At 32.4% G+C, this 19,494-nt stretch overlaps 3 protein-coding genes across 3 annotated transcripts; all 3 read right to left on the minus strand.

Moving 5' to 3' along the window:
- Positions 1-1,797: 1,797 nt before the first annotated feature.
- LOC114718857 (GDSL esterase/lipase At4g16230-like) lies at positions 1,798-3,299 on the minus strand. The gene is made up of 5 exons (XM_028904300.1): positions 3,041-3,299; positions 2,811-2,938; positions 2,453-2,701; positions 2,099-2,354; positions 1,798-2,021 (listed from the first exon to the last, which is right to left on the minus strand). The coding sequence occupies exons 1-5, from the start codon at positions 3,297-3,299 to the stop codon at positions 1,798-1,800; spliced, it is 1,116 nt and encodes a 371-aa protein (XP_028760133.1).
- Positions 3,300-6,853: 3,554 nt separating this feature from the next.
- LOC114718859 (GDSL esterase/lipase At4g16230-like) lies at positions 6,854-8,162 on the minus strand. Its single transcript, XM_028904302.1, has 2 exons — positions 8,018-8,162; positions 6,854-7,077 (listed from the first exon to the last, which is right to left on the minus strand). The coding sequence occupies exons 1-2, from the start codon at positions 8,160-8,162 to the stop codon at positions 6,854-6,856; spliced, it is 369 nt and encodes a 122-aa protein (XP_028760135.1).
- A 3,710-nt stretch (positions 8,163-11,872) lies between these two features.
- Positions 11,873-13,754, minus strand: LOC114718878 (GDSL esterase/lipase At4g16230-like). The gene is made up of 5 exons (XM_028904329.1): positions 13,477-13,754; positions 13,213-13,340; positions 12,838-13,083; positions 12,370-12,625; positions 11,873-12,272 (listed from the first exon to the last, which is right to left on the minus strand). Exons 1-5 carry the CDS (start codon positions 13,739-13,741, stop codon positions 12,049-12,051), a joined length of 1,119 nt encoding a protein of 372 aa, XP_028760162.1. The 5' UTR covers positions 13,742-13,754; the 3' UTR covers positions 11,873-12,048.
- Positions 13,755-19,494: the final 5,740 nt, after the last annotated feature.

Consider the following 19,494-nt stretch of genomic DNA (forward strand, 5'->3'; position numbering starts at 1 on the left):
CTATGTTTACAGATGCCTCTGAACTCCAATTGATTTGTTTCAAGAAGCAAAGTGTTGATCTTACACGTTTTTATATGCTCAATGAAATCAAACAGCTCCTGCTTTTGCTTCCTAAAGTGGATGCTTTTATTTGTAATGATTATAGGCTTTTTTCTCATTTTCTCACTACTTATTCCCGGTTATTAACTATACTTTGTAGACTCTTATTATTGTTTAATATTAATCATTTTGTCTTTTCATTAAAAAAAAAAAAAAAAGAGGAGACAAAGTTGGCATAAGGCTGATCTTTATCCCTTCAATTTTCGTAGCGTAAAAATACATCTAGTTTAAATTGTTTTTTTTGGCCAATCACGTAGTTTAAATTAATTGTTTAATAAATTTAAATAATTTAATTTTAAGTCAAAGAATAATTAATTCTTTCATTTTACTAATTTATAAGACATTTTTTTCAGTAGCTTGCCCATACCAATAAATCTCATTAAATGAAGTTAAAAATTTTATTTTTTTAAAAAATATAAAATTTAAAAAAATGACCTTCATTCATAGGCCATAGCTAGCTCCTAATTAATTTGCCCTTCATTCACGCCTAACTCATAATCAAATTCTATAGCAGCAGATCTTCTCGTTTTGATTAATAGTACTTTTTCCAACTTATATTTATGTGCTTGAGATAATTTTTCTCTCTCTTAATTTTAAGGCTTCTGTTTCCTAAAACGGGGTTTTATTATATTATATCTTTTTATTTAATTTAAGTATTGTTTTTATTAAAAATAATAATAGAGATATTTTTGGAATAAGGGCGTTAATGAAATGTTGTTTTCTTCAAAACATTTTACCCTTTAATCTCTATCTCAATCTAAATTATTTCTCATAGTTGTTATTTTTTTAACTAATTTACATATTTTATAAATTTTTATATGATTTAATGTCATATAATTGTATTTTAGGAACATCAAAATATATTTTTTATAATTAAATTATTTTTTTAATTTTTTTAATATATATAAATTAATTAGGTAGCTCTTATATTAAGGATTAAAACCAACCTTTATTTTCATTTAAAAAAATTAAACCAACCCAAAAAATATCTCATTAATTAAAACAGATGGATTATTATTGTGAAACTAAACGTTTTTATCTTTATTTTTGCAGTAACAAATCATGTTATTCATAAATTACAAATAGTATAACTTGGTTTCTAAATTTCATTTGATTAAATATGTATTTTGTAAATCCGAATGAAAGTAATTATATTCTGCTGATGATGTGCGCGCGTTGTTTCAGGTCCTCTGTTCTGGCGAGCAAGAGCAGAGCGTAGCTGAGTACTAATTTGGCTATTTTGTTTTCCTACTTCGCTAGTGTGCTTTTCACGATATTTAAAATATACTCCTCCGGTTTAAAATATAAGCTAAATTTTTTTTAAAGGAATTGTTTTTTTTATATAAAATAACATTCACTTTTATTCAAACATTTAATGAGGTGTTTCTAATTTGACCCCTATATATTCTCTTTCCTCTTTAATTCATTTATTACATCTTTTACTTATTTCTTCACTAATAAGAATATATTACAAAAAAACAAATATATACCTTACATATTTACTGTTTTAAATTGATTTTAATTAGTTTCTTAATAAACATAGTTTAAGTTTATATTTTAAAACGGAAGAGCACTTTCATATAACTTTTTGACATATGATATATTATATCCAAAATGTCACCAAATAACCACAAATCAAGCACAATTATCATTGTGATGAAGCGATAAAGATTTGATACTAGAAGCCATCTTATTACTCTAAACTTGAGAGAGTTTGCGAACATTCATGGGCCACACGTCGTTAGCGTCACCATCAAAGAGACGTTTTGCTATAACCAAATTAGCTGCCTCAGAAGGATGGAAAGGGTCCCAAAACACATACTTGGAACGATCCTCGCAAACTGTTGATTCTGGAAAGCAAGGTACCAGCCCCCCAAATCTTCCAGCCATGTGACAGCATGACGACTTGAAATTCTCAAAGCCTGTTCATTAATTCCCAGATGGATTAAGATCACAGCTCAAATACTCGAATCAGACACAGACATACGTACGTACGTACCATATGCCTTGTAGTTCTGCAGAATGTCTTGTGCGATGTGGTAAGCATCTGCATGAACATATATTGATCCTTTCAACTTCTTATTCAGTTCCACAACGAGCTTCTTCAGTTCAACGTTAAATGACTGAGCCAGCTTATCTGGGAAACTCACGCACTCTTCTCCAGCACTTGGGTTTAAATCTCTCTGACTTGGTATGCACCCAATAGGCCCCACGTTTGCCACCATAAATTTTCTGGCTCCCAGATTGTACAGTCGCTGCGAATTCATATCAAACCAACAATTGTTAAGAAACATTACGACATGATGATGACATATGACACTTTTTAAGGTTTCTGAGCAAAAATGATTAATACAGTGAGCTGTTGTCTGAAGGTTGATGTCATGGAGGCCACAAACGCTTCTGGAGATATCAGCTCCCTCTCAGCAGTACTGGTTATTATGGGTGCTATATAGTTGCTGAGGAAATCATTTGATCCCAAACATGTCATAAAGATGGCTTTTTTCAATAGATCTTGTGTTGCAGAAACACCGATCATGGAAATAATGTCTTGCCGAGTCTTTTCGAAGTTGGCTATCTGAGCATCCATGTTGATTCGACCAACCTATATATGAATCACAAATAGACATTCTTACACTATATATGTGGTGTTAAATTCACTTAAAACAGCTGTGTATACCAGAATATAGATAGTAATTAACACATGAACTTACCCACATTAGTCCAGTTAGATTTAAAATGCCACTTCCAGCGGAAGCATAATTGACTCCCTGAAGAATCGAAGATGCTGCTGTAGTGGGAGCCATGTAAGGAGGAGTGAAATTAAGTCCCAGTTCTTGCCCTTGCGAGAGAAAAAGACAAACAGTTATTGGTAGTTTAAAAGAAACAGAATGCAAGAAACTATATATATGCATATATATATATATATATATATATATCTTGCCTATGACATCTGCAATGGTTCTTCCATTGGTGAAACGTCCTGATGGGCCTCCAAAGTCAATTCCATTGGGGACGTAGTTTGCCTTGGCGATTGAAACAATGTAGTTGTTGTTACCTGGATCGACCAGCGAGTCTCCAAACACAAAAAATGCAGGAACCTTATTTGATAAGCAAACCCCAAACAAGACATAAACAGCTGTAACCCCAAAAATGAGGGGCTTCCTCAAATCTGCACTGAGCATCAGAAACGACGTCGTCATAGAACCTCAATGGAAATCAGAAGTGGCCTGTGTTTCTTGTTCTGCTGTGAAGGGGGAGGGGGCTGGCTATATATATATATATATATATATATATATATATAAGGCGATGCGAAGATGTGTTACGTTAGAGAAGTAATTGGGGGAGTAATAGGTGAATGTTAACGGTGGCCTTTCGTTAATATCTCACCTACACTTGCCTTAACCGCATAAAATGACACAACCTATATATCATCGCATGCACACTTCAAATATCATATAACGATTTATCATTAGTTACACTTTTTGATCCATATATACATATATACACCACCTCTGATCCTAATTATAAATAAGACCGGAGGCAGTATATGTCATCGCATGCACGCTTCAAATATCATATACTACCTCCGGTCCTTAATATGAGAGTTTGAGTAGATTAAAAAAACTAGTTAAGTTATTTATTTGTAATAAATAAATATTGCTTTTCGTAAAATATCTTTATAAAATATTTTTACTAATTAAGTGTATTGGTTAGAATTATCATTATTGCAAAGATTACCTTAAAAAAAAAGAGGATAAATATGAGAGAAAAAGTGTATTAGGGTCTTATATTTAGAATCAAAATAAAAGTCAAACGAACTTTTATATTAAAGATTAAATGTAGTATATATAATGATTTATCATTACTTACACTTTTTGATCCATATATATTGTACTGTGTTAAAACGAACTAATTAAAATGCTATGCTGTAGAAAAATTTCACTAAAATACCACACATGCATGCATGGAAGTTGACATGTGCGAAATAATCGATTCCGATTTTCTTTCTTTCTTCTTTTTTTTTTTAAATATATATAGTTATCAATGTGAATAATGTAAAATTAGAAAGAAAACAACATTAATAAAGAAAGTGAAACCTTTGGCTAACCCTTTAAGTCCACAAGGATGCCTGAGTATATATATTACGAAACCCTTATTTGGAATCATGTTGCCATCCCTTCCACAGGTGTGTGTGTGTGTGTGTGTGAAAAAAGTAATTAAAAAAAATCCGAAACCACATTTATTAATTGATCAAGGTTCAATGTAGGCCTGTAATTACCATATTTCATTTCTAATTTCTTTTATATATGATGTAAAATCTATATAAGATAAAATTAACAGGATAGCGTCTTAGTTTGTTGGAACATTAGCTGCAGAAACGTAATTGTTCATGGTCATGAATTGTGTGAGGGGCCACTAACCCATCTCACAACAACGTCACATTCTTACACTATGTGTATGGTCCAGTTTGATAGGATAACTAAATATATATTCCTCTTGTCTTAAATATAAGACCTCTTTTATAGTGTAAATTATACTATAAAAGGGGTTTTATATTTATGACCGGAGTAGTATTATACTACCTCCGGTCCTAATTATAAGACCTAGTTGACTAATTTGAGGAGATTAAGAAAGTAAGTTAAGTTAGTTATTTGTAATAAATAAGTATTGTCATTCCTAAAATATCCTTGCTAATTAAATGTATTGGCTAGAACTATCATCATTAGAAGGATTATCTTGGAAAAAATGTATAAATATGAGAGACAAAATGAATTGGGGTCTTATAATTAGGACCAAACTAAAAGTCAAATAGGGTCTTATATTAAGGATCGGAGGTAGTACTTAAGTTCAGAGCTTCAAGTTATTTAATTTGGTCCTAATATAAACACTCGCGAAATTTGTCCAATTTGATTTATAATGCCACCTCCACCACAAGAGGCCTGTGCTGCTAAACATGATGTTTGGTTTGACTTATTTTAAGTCATTTTGCACCAATGAAATAAATATGTAAAAAAAGATTCAAAATTCTTACCGGGAAAGTTGCTTACATTCATTTTGGGATCTCAATAATTTGAAAAAGCGCTATGTTGTGAGAAAAATTCACTAAAATACTGAAAATTCATTCAAATTTTCTTTATTACTTTTCATTTGTTAGGCTGAATATATGCCCTTTTTTTTTTGGAAAATACTTTTTCTTAAATCGATTGCATCATGTTTTCTGAGACAGAGGTATAGTGGACCCCCACCTCCTCAATCCTCCCAGCCCCTACATTCCCAGTCCTTCCCGCTAATAAATGCGTGCAAAGTGACAGCTCATAGCGATGAATTATGTGTGACCCACTTTACCCAGCTCGTTTGTGATGCTTTGGACATTCTTAGTCAAAAAAAGCCATTCCGCACTGTTTTCAAGTATTGAAAACTTCATTTTATTATCAACCACTTTTAGATGTAGTAAAATAGACTTGTTCTGGTAAAAAAAAAGTAAAATAGACTTGTTCCCTGTAACAAACAATAGTATTTTCAACATAATTGTCTCTAATAAAATAATATTATTTTTATTTTTAATATAAGAGCTCATTTGATTTTTATTTTGATCTTAAATATAGGACTCTAATTCACTTTGTCTCTAATATTTATCTCTTTTTTTAAGGTAATTCTTATAATAATGGTAGGTAGTTCTGACTAATGTATTTTATTAGTAAAAATATTTTAAGAAATATAACACATATTTATTACGAATAATTAACTTAACTATTTTTTTTTAATCTATTCAAATTAATCAACTAGCTTTTATATTAAATAGCGTAGGTAGTACATCTATTTATAAACCTATTTTCAATTATGAAATCAATGCTAGCAGCTTTCAACTCTTATAGTGTGCTAATAGGATTATCGATCTCCAATAACAAAACTCATCTTGTTTTTCGAAGTTTTAACTCTATCAACTCTTATAGCGTGCTAGCACCATTCAGTTGTCATATATATGCACGGTAACAATATAATGTTAATGAAAATACATGTCAGAAAAACACAATCCAAGTTACATTATTATGAGGACAATGATGATGATGGAGCGGTGTTTAGGGAGATTAATTTATTGCCTTGATAATGATGTGTGTGGGGATGCAAAAGACATTTAATATGCCTATATTCAACTTAGGGTGGGGAGGGAGTATATATTACTAGCATAATATCCAAAACATCAACAAACACAAGACAAAAACGTAACACAGTACCACGTAACTGCAAATTAAAGAACAATATTATCTTTTCACCAAAAAGAAAAGAACAATACTCTTTCGGTCCTTAATATAAGACCCATTTACTAATTTGATTAGATTAAGGAAGTTAGGTAAGTTAGTTAATTATTAAAAAAGTGATATGTTTTTCCTAAAACACTATAATCATTTTTCTTAATACCCCCATCCCTCTTTTATTTGATTATGGTTGAGGGAGTATTTATAGGGTTAATTTAGAGAAAACTGATAAATATGAGAAATGGGTCTTATATTTAGGACCAAAGCCAACTCAATAATTGGGTCCTATATTAAGGACCGGAGGAGTACTATCTTTGTGCATCTATAAGCTTTGATCGATTATTCTAAATATAAAATATGACATCTTAATTATTACTCAAAATATTTCAACTCAACAGAAGTCCAAATATATATTAGCTCCGGTTCTATTTGTAAAATCTCGTTTATAGTCTACAAGTGAGGTCTTATAAATAGGACCAGAACTAGTATCAATCAAATCAAACTTCAGAAAGCTTCCGAATATTGATAGGCGAATTATCGTTGGCATCACCATCAAAGAGACGTTTTGCTATAATCATATTGGCTGCCTCTGAAGGATGGTATGCATCCCAGAGCACAAACTTGGGACGATCCTCATAAACTTCAGATTTAGGAAGGCAAGGAGCCAAGCCTCCGAATCGTCCCACCAGGCGACAACATGTGGAATCCGAATTCTCAAAGCCTATATGTTCCAAATTACGAACACACACACGTTAATTAAGATTTTATATATTCAAGGTACGTACAAGAACATTAATGCTTCGGTAATAATGAGAAGAAATTAAAAGGAAAAAAAACATTAATTGGCTGAACGTTAAGAGAAAAGAGAAATGGTTTATGAATTTGCTAGTTCCAATTAATTAAAGAGGGCAACATATATACTACCTTTGGTTCTAATTATAAGAGCTAGTTGACTAATTTAAGAAGATTAATAAAAGAAATTGAGTTAGTTATTTGTAATAAATAGGTGTTGTCTTTCCCAAAATATCTTTGCTAATCAGATGTATTGACTAGAACTATCATTATTAGAAGGACTATCTTGGAAAAAATGCATATTCCTCTGATCCTATTTATAAGACACTTTCAACACGTTTCACATAGATCAAGAAAAACCTTAAACTTCATTAACTCTCATTTAAAATTTAATATCTTTTCAACTTTATCCCTATTTAATATACATTATACCTCATGTAAACAAAGTCAACACAATAATAAATTAGGGGTAAAATTGTACATCCATACAAAAAATTTCTCTTAGTGCCCTATAAATAGGACCCAAATATGTCTTCTCTCTCAGCCTTATAAATAGGACTAGAGGAGTAAATATTAGAGAAAAAATGGATTAAGATCTATATTTAGGACCAAAATAAAAATCAAACGAGGTCTTGTATTAAAGACCGGAGGTAGTATATATTTTTCTGGTTAAGCCTAATAACAGTAACTAATCTCTTCGCACCGTAGACTTCCCGAAGGGATTTTGGTGCTGGTCATGAGACCCCTTCTATACAGACAGCCAAGAATCAAACCCCTAACTAGATGATTAAGGAACAGCTGAGTGCAACTGTCTCGTGGTTAAGAGCAAAATATTGGTTTAGAAGGAACTAAATATATATAAATCTTGCCTGTGATATCTGCTACGGTTCTTCCATTAGTGAATCGTCCTGATGGCTCTCCAAAGTCAATTCCACTGGGTACGAAGTTAGCCTTGGCGAGTGAAACAATGTAGTTGTTATTACCAGTCTCCAAACACAAAAAATGCAGTAACATTATTTGAGAAGCAAACCCTGATAAACAAGAGAGAAGCTGTCAAAAATTGCAATGTAACCCAAAAATTGAGTGGCTTTTTAAGATCATTATTGAGCATCATCAGAAACGACAGCGTCATATATATATCATAGAGGCTCAATATATATATACACTCAACGTTTCAAGAAGGAGGCCTGTGTTTTTGGTTTTTCTCTGACGACTTAGCTTTCAAGAAGCTAATCAAGGGAACGGTGTGTGAGTCTATATATGGAAGATTGAAAAGACGTAGGATAACCCTACTTTCAACCATTGGGGGAGACGGGGGACCAAGGACCCTGCTTTTAAAATTTTTGTTATTAGCAACATAAAATAATATTCGGAAAAGAAAAAAACTATTTTTGGCCGTAAAAATATGTTATCTATTAATTAAAAAACAACCAAGCTTTGTGTTGGGTACAGTTTTTTTTTTTTTTAACCTGATGTGTTGGGTACAGTTTAAATTATATGAATGTGTTACACTTGGTCTCATTTTATATACAAATTTCCAATTTTGTTGAAAAATTTTACTCAATTGATTTTTCTGACTGAAAAAATTGATTGAAATATAATATCATCATCAGCTTTATGTGTCCAAAGATCTAAATTTTCAAAACGCGACTATTATGGGTGATTTTTGTTAAAAATTTGTAGAAGTACAAAAGAAGGTAAAATTTTCATCTTTTGATTAACAATTTTATTTTTTGCTACGCTTAAACATCTTTCTCTTGAAAACAATTATATTTAAGGTATTATCGGGTAATAAATTTTGATTGACAAATTACTATTGCTTGATTTGACTCTTTTCCGATAATTGCTTGTATTGACTCTTTTAGCTAGCAGCAACAAGAACCATTAATCACGCTTTTTCAGCTACGAAAATAATAAAGACGATGATTTGTAATAAAAGGAAAGATGAATTTCTCATTAATTTAATGGTTGTTTACATTGAGAAAGGGATGGTTGAACAGTTTATCAGGGGCATGCTAATTGATTATTTTTATGCCATAAAGCATAGATCGATTAGCACAATTTTGAAAAATGAAGGTAAATATTTGTTGTGATTATGTGAATATATATGTTGAAATGTTTATGTTATGTTAGTTATACATATATGATCATAATTTTGCTTACTACATTATGTAGTTAATTAAACTTCTTTAACAAATACTATATCGTCCTTAATATAAAAATTAGATAACTAATTTTTAAATATTAAAAAAATTAGTTAAGTTAGTTATTTGTAATAAATTAGTATTGTTTTTTCTAAAATATTCTTCTTAATCATATGTATTAGAATAAAAACCCTTTACTATATGTAATTACTATAAGAACTATTTGAAAAATAAGTAAATAAATATAAAAAACAAAATAAATAGAAATATTATATTTAGAATTAAATTAACCAAATGCAATAGTTTGCAAGGGGAAAATTGTAACATCAAAATGGACCCGACCAAACCAAACTATAGAATTGGAGTCTGAAAGGAGGCATTAAGCCATTAACACAATTTGGTCATTTTGCACCTTTTTCAGATTTTAGAAGCCTATTTTCAATCACTTGTTAAGGTGAGAAAAACTCATATAATTCACATTAAGCTAAATTAGTTAATTTTCATTAATTATTTCTAGTATCTCGGTTAATTAAATTATATTGTTTTAACTCATTTATTCAAAATAAATTGATTAGGCGAGGTTGTTTAATTTTATTATTATTTTCGATTCAATTGGTGATCTGGATTTTATTCCCGTCCAAAATTGCCCAATTGACAATTGTTTAACAACATATAAAATCGATCAAAATTGATAAAACTTTATTTAAAAACATATAAAACTTTATTAAGAAACGTAAAAAAATATCTTTAGTAATATTTTTTATATGCAAAATTTGAATGTATTAATTTAATTAAGACCATTCATTATAATTAAGTTGATAAACTTTGAATTTATATTTTCATTAGTTCAATTCATTTAACTTTAGAAGTAATGTATATAAACCTTTTTGACCCTAACGGTGGCATGATTGAATTGGTTGCTGGAGAGTTTTGGTCGATATGCTCTTAGAAAGTCCTTGGGTGTCACCTCCTTACATTTTTTGCTTCACATTAGGCTGCCAATTCCAACTCCAAAAGGTTTAAATATATTTTTTCATAAATTGTTAACTTGGAAAAGAAAAAAAATACCGCCCCCAATCGCCTACTTAAGTCTCCTTGGCAAATAATCAATAAGTTTTTAATTGAGATGGTAAGTAGTCTCATCCTGTAAAGAAAAGAACATAGGTTTGAATTCTCAAAAGCGTATTTATTAAAAAAAATTTAATCTTAATATTTTTAATTTAATAAAGATTAGTTTCCAGCTGAAAGTAATTTGAGATATTCTAAGCTGTAAAAATAAATGTACTTGGCAACTAGACCATTAAATTAAATTCGAACATGATGAGACCGCTGGCCCACTGGAACCCAATCTGATGAGACCGCTGATCCACCAATTAATTTGTAGGGCCATATTATTTAGGACAAGTCACACTTGAGAACCTAAATGCATCTGTGACATTTCCAATGTTATTTTTTCCCAAAAAAAATAACTTTTAATTAAAAATTATTCATTTATATATTTTTAATCTTATATTTTATGTTTTCAGTATTAATATTTTCATTTTAATACCAAAAACATTAAAAATGTGTACCGAAAATACTGAAGTTGAATATTGAAACTTTAAAAGCATTTAAATGATGAGTAATATTAAGCAAAGGTTGGCTGAGTTATATTTAACATGTTGTACGCGCACCATCCTTTGCAATGAAGCAACCACTCAACATTTTTCTTTCTCAAAATGATCCAACCGTAGGAGCCTGGAGAGATGTTAGAAACTATATATAATATGCCCCGTTCTTATATATAAAAATTAGTTTGATATTTAATTTTATTTTAAATGTAAGATTTCAATTCACTTTGTCTATAATATTTATTTATTTTTTAAGATAGTTATTGTAATAGTTGCACACACTAAAAATTTAATCAAATAGTAATTTTAGTTAATAAACATTACTAATAAGGGTATTTTAAGGATGGTGGTAGTATTAACCATTATCACCATTCACCTACCCGGCCCCCATTCTTTATTGCTGGAAAATTAAAGATCAACACAGACACATGCAGGAAGCCAACGGCGGCACAAAGGATAGTAATAGTATGGTGCTTAGCCACATTAAATTTATTCGGAGGTTTGGGGTAGGTATATGTTGCTGATATATACTACTTTTTTTTTTTGGGGGGGGCCAGAGTACAGTATTGATGAATTTATTATAAGGTTTTCGGTAGGTATAATTTTAAATATCCTGGCTGTTGAAAAAATAGTTTTACTATGCCTGGGGTCAATAAATTCTCTCTCCTTTTTTTTTTTTTGACCTTGGATCAATATATTCATCATACTAAGTGTATACTATACAAAACACTATAACTTGTAGCCAACATCAGTTAATTCAATTGATAAAGAGTTGATTCATAGCCTATAAGGTCATGAGTTGTAAAAAAAATACTATGACCAGTAGAGTGCTTTCATTTCAGATGATCCTTCTCCACCCAAAAACTAATTCCATTAAGTTTTAAGATTCTATTAACTCTTATAGTGAGTTAATTACGTCATTTTCAACAACTTTCAATTGTCATTTGAAATACGACAGTGCCAAATATCAAGGTATTTTAATACCGAAAAATGTTCTTTAGCATCATATCCAATATGCGAAGAAATTGAATTGAAGACAACAATATGCCCCAGATATCTGTTTTTCCTATTAGCTTTGATACCAAATATAATATGCCATCTTGCTCAAAATATTCAATCAATCAATTCAATAAAGGCCAAAATAAATCAAACTTCAATGAGTTTCCGGACATTCATGGGCGACATGTCATTAGCATCACCATCTAACAGACGTTTTGCTATGACGGTGTTGGCAGCATCAGAAGGATGGAAAGCGTCCCAGAACACATACTTGGAACGATCATCGCACACTTTTGATTTAGGAAAGCAAGGGATCAAGCCTCCAAATCTTCCGGCAATGTGACAGCATGACGAATCTGGATTCTCAAAACCTGTTCAATGATGAAGACAAGTTAAAGAAAGGGCCTAATTCAAAAGGTTCAAGTAATAAAAAGCTTGAGAAATGAGAAGAGTACTAAACAAACGCACCATATGCTCTGTAGTTCTGCAGAATGTCTTCTAAAATGTGGTAAACATCTGCATAAACAAACAATGACCCTTTCAAGTTCATGTTGAGTTCTGCAACGAGGCTCTTCAATTGGGTGTTAAATAACTGAGCCATCTGATTGGGGAAAGCGACACAATTATCTCCAGCATCTGGGTTTGCATCCCTTTCAAATGGAATGCACCCAATAGGCCCAACATTTGCCACAACAACTTTTCTGGCTCCCAGATTGAATAGCCGCTGCAAATTAACATCCATTTGTATCAGAAAAATTATATCCAAGGAAGAAAACAACATAGATGAAACGAAACTCGTGAGCCATGTCCTGTGGGACACTAGTATCAGTCACAAGGGAAGCCTTGAGGTGGAAACTGAATATTCCAATCATATTTCTATCAGTGGACAATATTAATGGGAAATGGCAGAGTTTCCAAGGTTTTGAGCAACATTACAGTGAGCTGTCGTCTGAAGTTTGATGTCATGGAGGAGACAAACATTTCTGGAGACACCAGCTTCCTTTCGGGAATTGATAACACAGGTGTTAAATAGTTGTTGATGAAATCATTTGAGCCCATGGCTACTGAAAAGATAGAATTTCTGAAAAGATTTTGAGCTGCAGAAACGCCAATCATGGATATAATGTCTTGCCTAGTGTTTGCAAAGTTATCTAACTGAGCATCCATGTTGATTCGACCGCCCTATCAATGACAAAAGAAGATTCTTATAGTATGGTTCTAAATCAGAACAGCTATACCAGGGGAAATATTTCACTAAAATTCCGAACTTGAAGTTATTCCTTCCATTTTTGAGGAAGAAATTACACTTACAAAAATTTTTCCAGTGTGATTCAAAATCCCACCTCCACCGGAAGCATAATTGACTCCCTTAAGAATCACTGATCCTCTTGTACTTGGAGCCAAGTAAGGAGGGGTGAAATCAAGACCCAATTGATGGCCTGATGGCACACATGATTGGAAGAGAAAAGAGAAACAGTAATTAGTTGGCTTATTTCAGCCAAAGACTTGAAATGGGCTAAATATTTATTTAAAGAAAAAGGAAAATGCAGAAATGTAAAAGTAAGCAAATCTTGCCTAAGATGTCCACTATGGTTCTTCCATTTGTGAAACGTCCTGAGGGCCATCCAAAATCAATTCCATTGGGGACGTAGTTTGCCCTGGAGAGTGAAGCAATGTAGTTGTTGTTACCCGGATCGAGCAAAGAGTCCCCAAACACAAAAGATGCAGGAACATTATTCGAAAAGCAAATCCTAAAAAGCAGGAAACTTGTCAAAAATTGCAATGTGACCCCAAGAACGACTGGTTTTTTCAAATCAATAACCATCAGAAACCACTTCATAGAGAATCAAACGAATCAAATTTTAATGAAGGGACTGGTGCTTCAAAACGTCTCAGGAACAACTAAATATTGAATGGGAAGCAGTATGAGCTAAAGAAGAATGTTTGCTTGTAGTAAGATGAGACGGCAGGTTACAATAAATAAAAAAAAAAAAATCCTATCCTGGAACACCAAGCCTTTGATTTGATATAAATAGATGGGACAATGTGTTTAACTCGAGCAATGGGAGAATGTGTGGGAAATAAGCGTTAGAAAGGTAAGATGAGTCAATGATAAGAAAATAAAAAGAATCTGAAAACGTTGGCCTTTCGTTTACATCTCACCTATTCAAAGGCTGAACCACATAAATGACACCGCCTATTGTTCATGCAGATTCAAGTTATTATTTAGGTCCTCCTGAGTTGGCAGTGCAAGAGCCATAAGTAGCCCTGGTAAACAAGACCTCCACATTTATGGATTCTAACATTTAAAGGCTTTGGTTGGTTTCAAGTTGCAACTTGAACCTTCAGCAGCTTCTCTGCCGGGCTACTAAGTGAAAAAAAAAGAGTTTATTAATAGTTTCATCATTTTCATCTTATCTGATTTACTTACTTGGATAGAAACGAACCGGGCAGATTGTTACATATTGACGTCCTTCAATTAGCTAGCAATAAACATGGGGAAAACCTTAAAGCACTAAAAAGAGGACATACATGGAACACACTCATAAATTAGTACAATGACGTTATTGCGCCAACCAAAACAAGACAGGCCATACCTTTTTTTGAAGCCATGCATCTAACATCACAGCTAGTCGACCCTATAAGCAAAACATAATGTAAACTTATTTTATCAAAGTGTACTAACTTAAGAACTTGTTCAAAAACATGCTCTCATTAAAGAAGTAATTGTCTCTAGCTCATCACCTGAAAATGTAACTGCCTTTCAATTCAAGTGAACACACTTGCAGAGGATTTAAGTGTTAAACGGAAATTGATAAATTTCCTTTCAGTATAGTTGTAAGAGTGTTGTGAGAATATTTTATTGTACGGTTTTGAAAAGAAGATATGCATATATAATACCATTTCATTCACCACAATTACTTATTGCCTCAGCAATTTTCCTTCTTCTATAAGCTAATCATTAAAAACAAAAAACCATTCCATTAATAATAAAATAATGTTGTGGATAATCGAATAAATATTTTTAGATGATGCCTTTACTAGTTACCACCTTAGTCAGCCACATCAAAATTTACTCCTTGTTTTTTTTGTACGGGTAGAAGTCATTAAATGAAAAGGGGTAACATTATTAAACATGAAACGTGAATAGTTAATATGCCAGCGCTTCTTCAAATATTTTTTTTTCCTTTAAAAAGAATCAAATTGAAAGAGCCCATTTAATTCTGGCTCCCACTGTATGTCAAGTTGGGCAAATTCCTGCTTGACATTGAATGCTCTCTGTCCTGCACCGAACCGTTAAAAAATAAGGTTGACAGTAAACTCAAGTTTTCTTTTCAACAGCTACCATATACTTCTTCTACTGTATGCGTGAGTCTCCATTTTTTTTTTTTTCCCCTGTAACTAGATGGGATAACTCTGTCTGCGTTGTTTCCAAGTTTTAGATTTCAAGAGATTTCCCAAAGTCATATGAAGAATTATTCAAGATATATACAAGTATCATCAGCCTTCTGCCTATACTAGTCATCATCATCAGGACCTTAAATTAGAAAATTTCACATTCTTGAATCTGTTTTCTATCATATTTAGTGGACCAGGAATAAATGAGTATTGTATCATTTCCAGTACATTTTCTTCTCTTTTTTTTTGAGCAAAATTTCCAGTACATTTTCGAATGGTGGTTTTTTAACTGATATTTCAGCACTGAAGGAACAAAACCAGGCCAGAAGGAACATGTAAATTCAGTTCGCTAATCGCTAAATTATTAGCCATTAAAAAAAAATATGGGAGTAACCCTAGAACGAGCACCTGCTGTTTCTTCCCAGTTTATTCTGCGTCAGAACTCAGAAGCATCGTTTCGCTTCATTATAGGCATAAGGCAAACAGGTGCTATTAACTAAAGTACCTGTGAGATGCAATGAAAAAGTAGAAGTGACTTTAACCCCAAAATAAAAAAATAGAGATAAAAACATGAAGTAAAGAGTCAATAATTACTACGTCCAGTTTTTAATATAAGATTTTGTTTCACTTTTAGTTTGATTTTAATTATAAGACCCTAATTCACTTTGTCTCTCATAGTTATATATATATATTTTTTTCAAGTAGTCCTTCTAATAATAGTAGTTTTAACCAACACACTTGATTAGCAAGGATTTTAAGAAAAACAATACCTATTTATTATAAATAACTAATTTAACTTATTTTTTTAATTTTTTTAAATTAGTGAACTAGCTCTTATAATCAGGAACGGAGATAGTATTAACAAACATATTAAAGAATTAATGCCGCAGCTTAAGCGCCTTCACACGTTTAATTATCATATGCTAATTTAATCCATCAATCTTTAAATACTCCTCTGGTCCTTATTATAAGACCCAATTTGACTTTTTATTTGGTCCTAATTATAAGACCCAATTCATTTTCTCTCTTATATTTATGTATTTTTTTTCAAGATAATCCTTCTAATAATGATAGTTTTAGCCAATATACTTAATTAGCAAGGATATTTTAGGAATAACAACACTTATTTATTATAAATAACCAACTTAACTTCCTTAATCTCCTCAAATAAGTCAATTGGGTCTTATAATTAGGACCGGAGGAATACTTCCAATTCCTTGACCTAAGTCACGACAAATCAAAACAAACCTTGCAAAGGAGACGATGACCCTGAATCCCTTGGCCGTAAATTCGTAATCGAATTGCCATGAAGCCATATCAAATCGACTCTAAAACAGCGAACACTCTTGCTATTAGCTCGCTGATGGGTGGCGGTCGACGAGATAATGTTTTCCGGCCAGGTGGCGCTTGGGGTTGATACGGATCGGGCAAAGAAAAATGTTCCCTTCCCTGAAGCTGAAAACAAAGGTGGTCGGAACGTGGGACCTTCGTTTTAGGCTTTTAGCAATTGGTGTGGGACCACCCACTTTTGATGTATGAATGAGAGTGGCATTGGACTCGTTTGACTGGTACTATTTTGGTCGGATATATACAGAAACATTGCTTTAAGTGGATAATATACTACAATCATTCTGTTTCATTCATTTTTAGTAGCAGTAATTCAATAATAAGGAAACAAATCATGAGGAAGAGGATAACAAAGATGTGATGTTTCGAATCTGTAACTCTTCCAGAAATGTGAAGAGGTCAAGAAGAAGAAGCGAAGCGGCTAAGATTGATGGGCGAGATATCAGGAAGATCTCCATCCAATAGTCGCCTAGCTATGATCTCATTAGTAGCTTGAGATGGATGGTAAGGATCCCGGAACACGTACTTGGATCTATCCGCACATACTTTCGACGTCGGTCCACAGGGTATCAGCCCTCCGAACCTCCCCGCCAACCAACAACAAGACGATGAAGCATTCTCAAACCCTGTTCATTTCCAAAAACAACACCACCATTAACATTTCCACCCAGAAACTGGTATTTGCATTACACCAGATATACACACACAGCTTTACGCACTCAGCATATGCAGCGTAGGTCTGGAGTATGTCAGATAAAATGTGGTATACGACCGCATAAAGGATGGTTGAGTAACTAGAGAAACAAGAGCCCTAAAGAAAGCCCATTAAACTTGCGGGCTGATTGTATTGATTTGGGCTTCAATAATCTCTCGCGAGTTGAACTGTGCTGGAAGGACAGGAAGACTTGATCTAAGGAGTGCAAATATAGATAAAGGAAGGGGTTTGGTGAGAATATCCGCAAGGATTTTATTTCGTCGATGGACAACATTACGATTCTTATCTATCTGTGCACTACGTGAACGGGGGCCGATCTCCTTGCTCACCATTGGAGTTCCTCACTGGAATAGTAAGCTACATGAGGAGTGGCTTCAAGTCAATTGCTGCGAGGCTACGCAGGAATGATGAGAGGAAGATTTCAAGGTGGGCAAAATGTAAAGAAAGCCCATTAAACTTGCAGGCTGTGTGTATTGTTTTGGGCTTCAACACCTTCTGATATTCCCAAGGCCACGGTTGATATCACTATCGTTACAAATCGAAAGCAAACGCTTGATGGGCAATTTCGCCAGGTGAAAATCACTAGTATTTATACTATCACTTATTAAGTGCAGATCGATTAATATATCCATTAATGCATTTCGTTAAGATCTCTTCTTCTCTGATCGGTAATGCTAAACTTCTAATCGTTCTTACATTCCAAACTTCGATCACAAGAATTTAATGTAGATTTAAGGTCTAATTTAGTGTGGAAATTTTTGCTTGCCCTAGAAGTTTAAATTAAAAACATAACATTGCTGATTCGATTCGCTAACAAAGTTAATTTTTGCCGTTAAAGACACTTAGCCACCTCAACATAAATCAGTCTACAAACAGTTAGGATTAACTTTGTTAATTGGTTGAGGTATCATTAAATTCAAAAAAACTTTTAAGATGACATTGTCCTTTTGAGAAAGCTTTCGAAACAAAAGTATACCTTAATCCTTTAACTTGTACAGGTCTGCATAGCCTTGAAAGAAAATCATATGTGCACACAGAGTTGAAAACTTTGGATCCTCATCAGTGCAACGAATTGAATCGAATTACCTACCAAGTTTGGTGAAATATTTAAATGTTCATCCCATTTTCAGCTAGAGTGAAAACCCTGCACGAATGTGGCAACATTTTCTGTAAGATTTTCCGTAATAATGTGCTCGCAGCTATATATGATGTACTAATTGCGTGCTTAATATGAAAGCTAGTTGACTAATTTGAGTAGATTAAAAATATTAGTTAAGTTTGTTATTTGCAATAAATAGATATTGTCTTCTCTAAAATATCCTTGTTAATCATGTGTGTTAACTATAACTATTATTTGATGAAACTTTTAACATGTGCAACTAGTACAATGACTATTTTGAGAAAAAATAGATAAATATGACAGATAAAGCAAATTGGGATGTTATATTTAGGACCACATTAAATGAATTTTTATATTAAAGACAAGAAGTAGTACTCTATACTTCATCCATTAAAATTATAACGAATTTTTTTTGGTAAGTAATACTTCTCCATTCCTATATATAAGATCTTTTTTTCTATTTTTCAAAGTATAATTTATAATATTTCTCCGAAAAGGCCTTTAGTGAGTATCAAAAACTAAGAGTAAATAAGGGTAAATATGAAAAGAAAGTGTATGTAAATTAATTAACAAAAGTGTTTTATAAGTTTAGATAATGCGTGTATATTTCTTTAAAAAACTAATTTAAAAAATGGAGAATTACAGGTCTTAAAAAAATAATTACAAAAAAATTTCAAAAATTGTCATTTTCTATTGTAAAACTTGTGATTACAAATTATTTAGGTTGTTATAAGAATTTTTTTTAATAATTATTTTTCTTTCTCAAAGCTTCTTTATAATAAAGTGTCCATAGCTGTGGCAGTTTTGAATCGCTTATGCACAAAGCTGGTAAGTGGGAAGCTCAACTTCCGGTTTGTACTTTGTAGTTCTAATTAAAGTTAGCCATGCATGTATGAAACACGAGTGCAGGAGCCTGCGGTTGTGTAGTTATATTCCACTGGGCTTCTAAATTATTACTTCTGTTCTTATTTATAAGACTTCGTGTTAGACTATAAATAAGATCTTTAGTACA

Source organism: Neltuma alba, unplaced genomic scaffold (genome assembly GCF_004799145.2).
Source record: "Neltuma alba isolate B1F8T4 unplaced genomic scaffold, ASM479914v2 tig00011874_pilon, whole genome shotgun sequence".
NCBI classification, from domain to species: domain Eukaryota; kingdom Viridiplantae; phylum Streptophyta; class Magnoliopsida; order Fabales; family Fabaceae; genus Neltuma; species Neltuma alba.

Coding starts and splice junctions, on each gene's coding strand:
- LOC114718857 (XM_028904300.1), bottom strand. CDS start 3,299: ATGACGACGTCGTTTCTGATGCTCAGTGCAGATTTGAGGAAGCCCCTC. Junction 2,702..2,810: donor ATCTAACTGGACTAATGTGG/GTAAGTTCATGT, acceptor ATTCATATATAG/GTTGGTCGAATCAACATGGA. Junction 2,022..2,098: donor GCAGAACTACAAGGCATATG/GTACGTACGTAC, acceptor ATTAATGAACAG/GCTTTGAGAATTTCAAGTCG.
- LOC114718859 (XM_028904302.1), bottom strand. CDS start 8,162: ATGTTACTGCATTTTTTGTGTTTGGAGACTGGTAATAACAACTACATT. Junction 7,078..8,017: donor AACCGTAGCAGATATCACAG/GCAAGATTTATA, acceptor TGGAACATATAG/GCTTTGAGAATTCGGATTCC.
- LOC114718878 (XM_028904329.1), bottom strand. CDS start 13,741: ATGAAGTGGTTTCTGATGGTTATTGATTTGAAAAAACCAGTCGTTCTT. Junction 12,626..12,837: donor ACTTCAGACGACAGCTCACT/GTAATGTTGCTC, acceptor GTTAATTTGCAG/CGGCTATTCAATCTGGGAGC. Junction 12,273..12,369: donor GCAGAACTACAGAGCATATG/GTGCGTTTGTTT, acceptor ATCATTGAACAG/GTTTTGAGAATCCAGATTCG.